We start from the raw sequence: 11,521 nt of genomic DNA on the forward strand, positions 1-11,521 counted from the left end.
ACTGTTAACAGCATTTGAGTAAACTTGACATGTAACATACAAAACATACTGGTAGATATTACAACAGGGCCATGATGGCCCTGAATCGCTCACCTGACTAACCAAATACAATCCCAACCCAGATTTCATCAAGATAAACCTTGTGACCAAATTTCATAAAGATTAGATGAAAACTGTGACCTCTATTGTCTCCACAAGGTTTTTCTGTTATTTGACCTAGTGATCTAGTTTTTGACCCCAGGTGACCCAAATACAATCCCAACCCAGATTTCATCAAGATAAACATTCTGATCAAATTTGATAAAGATTGGATGAAAACTGTGACCTCTATTGTCTACATAAGGTTTTTCTATTATTTGACCTAGTGACCTAGTTTTTTACCTAGTGACATAGTTTTTTTACCCCAGATGACCCAAATACAATCCTAACCCAGATTTCATCAAGATAAACATTCTGACCAAATTTCATAAAGATTGGATGAAAACTGTGACCTCTACTGTCTACACAAACAAATTGTTGACCGTTTTTCTATAATTTGACCTAGTGACCTAGTTTTTGACCTCAGATGACTCAAATACAATCCCAACCTAGATTTCATCAAGATAAACATTCTGACCAAATTTTATAAAGATTGGATGAAAACTGCGACCTCTATTGTCTACACAAGGTTTTTCTATTATTTGACCTAGTTTTTGACCTAGTGACCTAGTTTTTGACCCCAGATTACCCAAATACAATCCCAACCCAGATTTTATCAAGATAAACATTCTGACCAAATTTCATAAAGATTGGATGAAAAGTGCGACCTCTATTGTCTACACAAGGTTTTTCTTTTATTTGACCTAGTTTTTGACCTAGTGACCTAGTTTTTTGACCCCAGATTACCCAAATACAATCCCAACCCAGATTTTATCAAGATAAACATTCTGACCAAATTTCATAAAGATTGGATGAAAACTGTGATCTCTACTGTCTACACAAGGTTTTTCTACTTTTTGACCTAGTTTTTGACCTAGTTACCTAGTTTTTGACACCAGATGACCCAAATACAATCCCAACCCAGATTTCATCAAGATAAACATTCTGACCAAATTTCATAAAGATTGGATGAAAACTGTGACCTCTACTGTATACACAAACAAATAGTTGACGCACACACGCACGCACGCACACACATACGGACGCCAGACATCACATGGTCACATAAGCTCACCATGTCACTTCGTGACAGGTGAGCTAAAAAGTGCAATAAAAGTATTATAATTAAATGATATTCCTAGTCAACAATAAAATGAGTTCACTCAATTTAAAGGCCAAAATTTATCATCAGCTTTCTTTGTTTTATGCTGCTTAAGCCTACATCCAATCAACCAATAATTACAAAACATAATAACTACGAGACGCGCTCTAGAAAAACTGGGCTTTATGCAAGTTTGTAAAGTATCATCCCAAATAAGCCTGTGCATTCTGCACAGGCAAATCAGGGACGATGCTTTCCGCTGTAATATAATTTTTGCTTAAAGAAGGTCTCTTCTGCATGAAAATACAATTTAGGCAGAAAGTGTTGTCCCTGAACAGCCTGTGCAGTATGCACAGGCTAATCTGGGGCAACACTTCATGCATTAAGCCCAGTTTTTCCAGAATGGGTCTTGTATGTATCAAAACCACATTATCCGCACAGTTATGTTTTATACATCTCATTGTAGAGTTTTTGTTTCAAGTAGTCCTCAAACACGTGACTGTACTTGTGCACATATGCCTCCCACAGCGGCTCATATTGGTTCAGTCGCTTTAAGACCGCTGTGTGACTATCGAGCACCTTGATCAGGTCGAATGGGGGAAACATTCTGAAAAAACATGAATGCCCATGTGACTTTGAATTATAACCAACTAAAAATATCTACCAGGTTCATTAATATACATATATATATATATATATATATATATATATAAATGCCCTGTGACTTAGCATGAGTCTTGTGCAATCTGGAAGAAAATGAAACATAATAAAATTCAAGTTTTCAAAGCTGTTTCCATCAGTGAACAATTTATTGCAAACAAACCTATTTCCTTTTTTTTGCCCCCACAACACAAATAAGATGTTAAGATCTATTTGAGCAAGTTAAACCTACCAACTTTCAGAAGAGAGTACAGGGTAAACAAGAGCACCGCATGACGGGTGCCACGCTCGGCTGCGAAAACTTGTCAGATTTTTTTTTTTTTAGAGGTCACACTGACCTTGACCTTTAACCTAGTGACCCAAAATGGGTGTGGCGTGTAGAACTCATCACGGTGCATCTACATAGGAAGTTTCAAAGTTGTAGGTGGAAGCACTTTGATTTTAGAGGCAATGTTAAGGTTTTAGTACGACGCCTACGGCGGACGAGCTGGCTATGACAATAGCTCGGGTTTTCTCCGAAAACAGCCTCACTAAAAATGATTCACTATAATGATAGACAAGAGCTGTCTTCATTGGAAGACACATGCCTCCAATAAACGCTTTTTCGAAACCTAACCGCAGATTTTTAAACCTTAATGCGGACCCTAAGTCAAGGTCAAAGGTGTCAAAATTTGTGTGCGCATGGACAGGCCTTGTCCATATACTCATGAGTACCAAATATGAAGGTTACATCTGAAGCGACATAGAAGTTATGAGCATTTTTCGAAACCTAAACGCAAAAGTGTGACGGACAAACAGACAAACGGACTGACAGTGCGATCACTATATGCCCACCTTTGGGGGCATAAAAATAATAAATGCTGATGCTCCAGATGAAAGCTTTGTCAGTATTGAGTCATTGGCCCTTTTGAAAAAGTATTAGTCCAAAATTAGGTCAAGGTTAAATGAAGTTAGGTATCTTTGTAGGAAGCAGTTATGATGCTAGACAAAGCAGTGAATTTTAGTTAACAAAGAATGTTGAACTTCTGAGGTATTCCAAACTTGAGTCAATGTCAAGGTCCATGATGGGGCCAGATGATGTGGATGTATTGAGATTTTTCATAGATAACATACATTTAAGTACAATGTATAAAAGCTTTGTAACAAGCAGTATTAATGTTAGAAGAAATGTGTCAATTTGAGATAATAGAATTTTCACTCCCTGAATTAGTCCGAGTCCAAAAGTAGGTAATGTTAGGGTTTAACCCTTTCCCACTAAGAAGCAAACAGCATAAAACCAAAACAGCATGCGAGTAACTCACAGTCTGTTCAGGTTTTATGCTGTTAGCTTTGCATCAGTTTCTAAGGGTTGTGAATGAAGTCTTTAAAACTTGTCTATTAAGTAAGGTCTTTAATCAAATTTAACTTACTAAGGGACTGCAAATACGTAAAAATATGTATCTAAGGGGTAAAGGGTTAAATGAGATAAAGGTGATACTGGTGTGTTGATAGTTTTCAAAGACAACATATATGAAAGTATCAAAGCTTTGTAGGAAGCATTATTGATGTAAGGACTGGGCCAATCACTATGCAACTCCCTCATCAGTAGATGCCCATTGCATAAGATGATATATTTGCCAAATAAGATCACTGCATGTCCAGATCGGATCTTCCATTCCACAACTAGACATAATATCATTCATATTTAGTTAATACATACTCTCTACAGCATAGTCCACGTTTAGAACCAGTTTATGGATATGCACACAAATTTTACATTTCATGACCTAAATTGAATTGACAAAAAGTCCCTTAATGGAGCTTCCCTCTGGGAAAACGTGGCTTAATGCATGTGGGGACAGTGTCAGCACAGGCTAAGCACTGAAAAACACTTTGTGCCTGAACTGGATTTTTGCTAACAAGAGACTTCCTTTAAACAAAAAATACCATGAAAGCAGAAAGTGTCAATCCTAATTAGCTGGTGCTGATTTCAGAGGCATTTCTGAGACTTTTTACACACATGCATTAAACCCCATTTTCCAAGAGCACACCTCAAATACACATACTCATCCTTATCTGCAGATTTCCTGATGAAGTCATGAAGCTGCAGCTGACACTCGGGAATGTTGTTGAAGAGGATAATGTGCAGCATCTCAAGAACCTCGTACTTGCTCAGCCTCAGGTGCGTGCACATGTTCACAAACACAAATATCATCAGCTCTGCAGTCTTTTGACTGGTCGAGATCACCGCTAAAACAAATGAACTGCCACATACAAAAATGGGTCTTCAGCCATATATAAATAATTTGTGGGTCAATCAATATTGTATATCATACTAAAAATGTTAAGCAGATCCGAAAGTTTCCAACTTGACCTTTCATAATTGATAGGGCACAGATTTTAGTAAAAACAAAACCAAACACTTATCAAATCAATTTAAATTTAACAACATTACTCCAACAATCAAAACATTCATTGATTGCAACATGTTTTGCCAAATGTTGAAAATCACTGACACAATTTCTTGAATCTTTGGTTAAGTTGATTAAAGATGAACTAAGCACCAATGGTAATTGCTGTACATATTATCATCATACAGAAGCAGGTAGTTTATACAATACATAACCATCTACGCTGTAAGTGACAATTCATTTTTAAGCATACACCGGACCTAATTTATAAGCGTAAAGTGTTGTCCCAGATTAGCCTTTGCAGTCTACACAGAACAAGACTATTGCCAAGCAATATATGTCCCCTACTGGCTCCACCATTGTCAGATTTTTTTTTAAATTTATATTTTAATATTTGTTGCCATAGCAACCAAAATTTTTTATGTAGGAACAAAATGAAATGATGTGCATAATGTCCATATTGCCATCTATCCATGTTTCAAGTTTCATGAAAAAATATTAAGAACTTTTAAAGTTATCGCAGGATCCAGAAAAGTGTGACAGACTGACAGACAGACAAACAGAGCACAAACCATAAGTCCCCTCCGGTGAAACCGGTAGGGGACAATAATCAGGGATGACACTTTCCACTTGTATGGTATTTTTCATTTAAAGAAAGTCTCTTCCTATCAAAAACCAAGTTGAGGCCAAAAATGTTGTCCCTGATACGCCTGTGCAGACTGCGCAGGCTAATCTAGGACACTACATATATGTATTAAGCCCCATTTTCCCAGAGTGAGACATATTTACTTACTTGGTTCTCTTCTGAGTGGACAAGTTGCTGCCACAATACTCTTGTTTTCTAAAGCTGAACTAACATTGATTGTGAAGTCCCAGGCTACATTTTTATTAGCATCATCCCAAATGTAATCAGGCCGGATGATATTTGTTGTTTTGAATAGCTGACTAAGCTTGCGGGCTGGCATTGAACTGGCAAAACTGTAGAGGAACAGACTTGGAGGGATGTGAGCCTTCACTTCCTCAGAAATCGCAGGAACCTGGGATGGTAGGACGCACAAGAACACTATGTGTGATGTGGTCACCAGCTTGACATTGTCGTGGAAACAGTCAACACCCTTGTTTAACAGGTACTCTGAAAAAGAATAATTAACATTACACTAACTATACAAACTAAAAATGACAAGAAACCGTCGGAGACAGGTGATGCTCCCCAATGTTGTTTTTTTGTCACAATATTGCACTACATATTCAGATAATAGGAAATGTCTTGAGGGGCATAACTTTGGACAAAATAATACGATTGATGGTTTAGCAACTTAAAAATTTCAAAGGGCCATAACTCTCTAAATAAATCATCTAACCAGAACCCACAAATAACATGCGCATCTCCTCAAGGTAGTTAAGCTTCCCATAAAGCTTCATTGAATTCCAGTCAGTAGTTTGGGAGAAATAGCCCCGACAAGCATTGCACTATATGTACAGTTTATAAAAAATTTCAAAAAACGCCATAACTCTTTGAAAAATCATTCGACCAGAACCGGCTGATAATATGCACATCTACTCTTGGTAGTGAAGCTTCCCATTAAGTTTAATTGAATTCCGATTATTAATTGCTGAGTAATAGCCTGGACAAAAATTGTGCACGGACGGACGGACACACACACGGACAGACGAAGCGCATACTATATGCTCCCCCCAAAAAATTTGGGGGAGCATAAAAATGAACAAGAGCTGTCAGAGGACAGTGCGCTCGACTATTTGAGTGCTTGACAGTATAACGCAAGTCATCATGGGGATATTGTTCATATTCAATAATTTTTTAGACGATCTTTCAAAAATAAAAAAAGGAAAAAAAAAAAAAAAAAAAAATTTTTGGGGGGGGGGGGGGGGGGGGAGTGAGAGGGGGCTATAATGTGGGTGTGGTAATTTATTAGATGATATTAAAAAAAAAATGGGGGGGGGGGGGTAGGGGGTGGGGGTGAAAGGGGGGTATAATGTGGGGTGGGGTAATTTATTAGATGATGTTAAAAAAAAAAAATTGTGGGGGGGGGGGTAGGTTGGGGGGGAAGGAATTCTGGGTAGGGGCGTGGGGTATTGTTTGGGTGGAATCCATTGTGGTATTCAGGTAAGTGTTGTTTTGTCAAAGAAATAATAAAATGTGATCATAAATAAAGAAGTTATGGCAATTTAAATAAAATGTTCAAATATCTAAGTGTAAAAGGGGCCATAATTATGTCAAAATGCTTGATACAGTGGTCTGCTCTTGTTTATAGGTTGGGGTCATGATGGTAAACAAGTATGCAACATATAAAAGCAATATGTGAAAGGATATAGGAAATATTTGGGGTAGTACGCAAACTTTAACATAGATTTATCAATAATATGCATATTCTAAGTATAAAAGTGGCAATAATTATGACAAAATGCTTGATAGAGTTGTCTGCTCTTGTTTATAGGTTGGGGTCATGATGGTTAACAAGTATGCAAAATATGAAAGCAATATGTCAAGGGACATTGAAAATAGTTGGGGTAGTAGCAAACTTTAACATTTGCTGCATATTCTAAGTGGAAAAGGGGCCATAATTATGACAAAATGCTTGATAGAGTTGTCTGCTCTTGTTTATAGGTTGGGGTCATGATGGTTAACAAGTAATCAAAATATGAAAGCAATATTTCAAGGGACATTGAAAATAGTCGGGGTACTACGCAAACTTTAACATTTGCTGCATATTCGAAGTGGAAAAGGGGCCATTATTATGACAAAATGCTTGATAGAGTTGTCTGCTCTTGTTTATAGGTTGGGGTCATGTTGGTTAACAAGTATGCAAAATATGAAAGCAATATGTCTAGGGACAAAGAAAATATTTGGGGTAGAACGAAAACTTTAACATTTGCACACTAACGCAGACGCCGACGCCGGGGTGAGTAGGATAGCTCCACTATATATATTTCATATATAATAGTCGAGCTAAAAATGACAATGTCTTAAGCCTGAAAAAAGCAGACTGTAAATCCTATTGCAAATCTTAAAATATAGTAGTAAGAAAGGCGGGCTTTGCTTGTTTTTGTTTTGTAGCTCACCAGAGCTTACACACAAATGTTGAGCTGTTTTGTTCCTCTTAGCAATATCCAGGCAAAGTTCAAAGCTAGGCCAATTTCATATCTAGGTCAAGTTGTGTATAATCCTTGTTAACAGGGTTAAATTTTAGAAACACTATATAATCACTCCAGAAGACCCATTTATGACTCAATCACGATGGCACTTGGTCATAATGCTAATATTCACAATATCTAGGCCAAGTTTGAGTTAAGGGGGGTTTAAAACTCTGTCAACAGATAATCTTGAATACAAAATCTGAACAACTGTGAATGTTCACTTAAGCAATTGATTTAAAGGTTGCTGCGCTGCATGTGGAATGTACAAAAGAAACATTTTTCAGGTGAGTGTCATAGGGGAATCAGGGCCCTCTTGTTACAAGTATTGCCAAAATGGACATTCGGTATACCAATAACAGTATGCACAAAGGCTGTAAAGCTGGCTGTTCCATCAAAGGACAATAATAATGTTCTTCCTATATACCTGAACAAACACACAATATGGGTTCTTACAGGTTTTATTCAAGTATTAGGAATATTATACCAAGTACCCTACCTAATGTTTCTGGTCTCCTAGTTGAAACTTTAATGTCTTCAGGATCAATGTTTCCAAATGTGATCAAACTGTGGGCAAGCTGACTTCCTAGGCGCCCACATCCAAGTATGCCAATTTTCAAAGGGTCTCGTAAACTGGGATCTTGTAATATTCTTTTGGATCTTTTCAATGGACTTTTTAAGTTTTTTTTTAGTTGCCTGCAAAGGAAAACATTAAAAAAATGAAAATAAGTTCATTGTTTATATAATCAATGATTTAACTAGATTTTGTCTGCTCACTATTCCATAAAAAAGAAAGATCTCCATAGAATTATGATTATGGTGTCCACAATTATAGCGAGAGAATGTGTGATTGGTCCTTTCTTTGGGAACATTCAAATGATATTTCACAAAGACATCAAGACATGAGAAATCCCAGGCAATAAACAATTCTTAAACTAAAATACTGTGTTGTTGTGTTTAAAACAACAACAACTGAACTTTAGTTTTCTGAGATAAATAACTTTAAACACACAAGATGACTTCTGTAACAGAGCAACAGTGATGAAATTAATACAAGCCCCTACATCCTGCACTGGTAAATTGTGAACCACAATTGTGAGGTTGCTATCATTTTGGGTTTCATATACTATGGGAAGCATGCCACATTTCTTGTTGTAAAGAAGATGGCATTTCCTGGTCACACTGCTGATTTCGATGACTGAAGCATCTCTTGTATCTTGCTCCATCTATTTTTTTCCTTCTTTATAAAGTACCGGTAAAAGGCACTTTCCCAATTACGAAAAAACTACAAATTTCCAAATTGCTGGCCAAAAAATTCCCAATTTAAGGTAAAAAAAAAAAATAATGTTTTTTTGTTGTTTTTTTTTGGAAAATGCAACATTTTGTTAGTTTCCCTGTGCAGCTCTATGGTTTGAACCTAGGTAAATATAATATTGACAGCTTGAAAACACTAAGTTATCAATTTTAAAGTATTTGGGAGCAGAACTCCAGATAAGGATTTAGTCTAAAGGGTATTTCACTCCCTGATATTATTGTCAATGCGTATTTTACTCATTTGTTTCAGCCATAAAGGATTAGGAATATTTAGGGGTATTTTCCATTTCCATAGAAAACGGAAAAAGGATAAGGCGTGTTTAATCTAGAAATATTATTATTATTTGTTATTTATATTATTAAATGCAAACAGAATATATTTAAAATGACGATATGAACAGACTTTCTTTAAAAATATTCCCGCAAATTGCTGAAAACGTCCCTTCTTGATCCACAAACAGGTTACAATATACTAAATGATCGCTTCATGTAGGGCTGTACTCACTAAAAAAATGTCATAGTTGACAGGAAGGCATGTTTTTACACTTTTTACTATTATTCGGGTGTTATCTTTCGGAGATAATGGTAGGGCATGAATAGGTGTTCAATACTGAATCCCTGAAATACGATAAACTTGAAGACTATGGTACACCATTGCACTAGAAAAGGTTACATTCCACTAAGAAATGGCAGAAAAAAAAAGTTGCAAATACAGTTGATTTTGATTTGTGTCAAGTTCTTTCTTGCATTGTACATGACATATCTTTTTTATTGCATATATCGATTTCGCTTAGAATGGCCTTTAAGAAAAGTTATGGTTATGGGGGTCTCTATGTGCAAAATGTTGCATATATTTTCGCTCAAAGTTGTCGCTATTACATTGAATTATATAGGTTACATTATACTAAATCATTTTGGTGTTCAATGCTATACCCTCTAAAGCATGGAACGTCATTTATTTGAAGACACAATTCTCTGTATGGGCACTTGCCATGACTTTATTTTTGAATATTTCTGTGTGCATGTTGTAGGGAAAAAATTGTTGTATACTACAAATTCAGTGTTTTGCTTATAGTTTGGAGACTACATGAGATTTTGACAGATGGCGGGAAACCCTCATCAACTGGAGATCAGCCGGTAAAAAGGTGGCCTTAAAACAGTGACCGTTGATTCGCGTCGAGTTCTTTCTTACATACTGCATGACCTATCTTTTTATTGTTTAAATCCATTTGGCTTGGCATGCTCTTTAAGAAAAGGTATGGGTATGGGGTTGTCTACGCGCAAAAGTTTGACTTTATTTTTCGTTGAAGTTGTTGATTTTACATTGAATTTGTTAAGGAAATATTTTGGTATATTGTGACCTTAAATATATAGGGAATCTATTTAGTATATTATGACCAACATGATGGGCTGCCATTTGTATTACAAGCTTATTTTGATTGACTTACTTTTGATTCAAAGGTTAACTTACACTAAAAACTTAACTGGATTATTGGTTAAACCGGTTACGCACTTTAATCGATTTAAAGTACGTACCAAGATTTGTAAAGCGTTTTGTTACGTACTGGGCCGATTTTTAATGCGTTTTTTTTTTTCAATGTGTAAATACGCAGATACGCCTCTTATCTGGAGCTCTGTTTGGGAGCATAAAATCAAATACACCAATTTCCCAATTTGAGGGTTTTGAGGGTTTCACGACTCGATTTTTCCCAATTTGAGGGTTTTCACGACTCAATTTTTCCCAATTGGACCGGTACGGGTACTTTTCCCAATTGGACAAAAAAAATCGCTGCTTGCTCTATCACAAGAGTAATGTGTGTAAAAAACAGGGTAAGCTAAGTTTTTAGAATGAATTTTTATTGTTTTCACAGTCCTTGGTTTCTTTACCCAATAAAGTGTGCCATGGCGTAGTAGATATGGTGTCCATCTAGTAAAAGGGAGGTCATGGGTTTCATCCTCATGGTGAGAACGTTCTTTAGATCTCCCCCAAAGACACCAAGTGCTGGTTCTACCCAGGAAACAGACTCAAAAGCTGTCCACTACCTGTTTGGCAAAAGCCAGAATAAATACTTTCGACGTATCTATCCAGATCCCAAACAAAACCAACAAGCATTTTGCAGGTTTTGGAACGTATCATTTTTTAATGAAATGGGAGCAGGCCTATTTGGTCTGGGGTTTATAAGGCCCTTAACTAATTTGCCTGAACTATTTTCTGTAAAACCTCTGTTTATTGGTCATAGCTGCCAAGGTGTTAGGGTTTATAAACCAAGTCTGATCGAACACAAGGCCGAATAAGCCCACAGCAGAGAAAAAATAACAACAACATAAATGCATTTTAACAAACAGTAAATTATAAAAAAAAATCTGAAAGACATTAAGGTAAAGCAATGAAACACCTTGCTTCATTTAGAATTGAGACCAGGAAAGTGGCGTGTGCACAAGAAGTGACAGTCAGACAATGTGCCCGCTTCCTAAGGTATTGTAACTCCTTCTCCGCACTCGATAACGCGCTTTCAAATTGTAACGAGGGCAGATTACTGGTTATATCAATAGGAGTTTTATCTTCTACTGGTTGTTGAAGACGCGTTGCAAGCGCCATTTTGTTTCTACGATGCTCAACATCAATAAACGTTTGCACAGGGGAAACAACTCAATAAATATTTTTACAAAAAACAACAACACAATCACAATCACAAACTTCAATACAGAACTGAAGAAATATTACATAGAAATAATATATCATGTTCTGATATTACACTGGCAA

The 11,521-nt window shown here is 36.5% G+C and overlaps 1 protein-coding gene across 2 annotated transcripts in view; it reads right to left on the reverse strand.

Annotated features, from left to right (window-relative positions):
* Window positions 1-244: 244 nt before the first annotated feature.
* Window positions 245-11,521, reverse strand: part of LOC127873427 (NADP-dependent oxidoreductase domain-containing protein 1-like) — a 47,742-nt gene continuing 36,465 nt past the window's right edge. Inside the window, exons 1-5 of one of the 2 annotated variants that reach the window (XM_052417291.1) lie at window positions 11,154-11,368; window positions 7,943-8,139; window positions 5,084-5,422; window positions 3,946-4,129; window positions 245-1,847 (exon numbers count right to left, since the gene is read on the reverse strand). In XM_052417291.1, coding sequence (XP_052273251.1) covers window positions 1,682-1,847; window positions 3,946-4,129; window positions 5,084-5,422; window positions 7,943-8,139; window positions 11,154-11,356 — 1,089 coding nt within the window. In that variant the 5' untranslated portion in view covers window positions 11,357-11,368 and the 3' untranslated portion in view covers window positions 245-1,681. Of the gene's footprint in view, window positions 1,848-3,945; window positions 4,130-5,083; window positions 5,423-7,942; window positions 8,140-11,153; window positions 11,369-11,521 lie in introns of those variants that run through there. The other variant, XM_052417292.1, reaches the window with a different exon arrangement.

Source organism: Dreissena polymorpha, chromosome 3, assembly GCF_020536995.1.
Source record: "Dreissena polymorpha isolate Duluth1 chromosome 3, UMN_Dpol_1.0, whole genome shotgun sequence".
NCBI lineage: Eukaryota > Metazoa > Mollusca > Bivalvia > Myida > Dreissenidae > Dreissena > Dreissena polymorpha.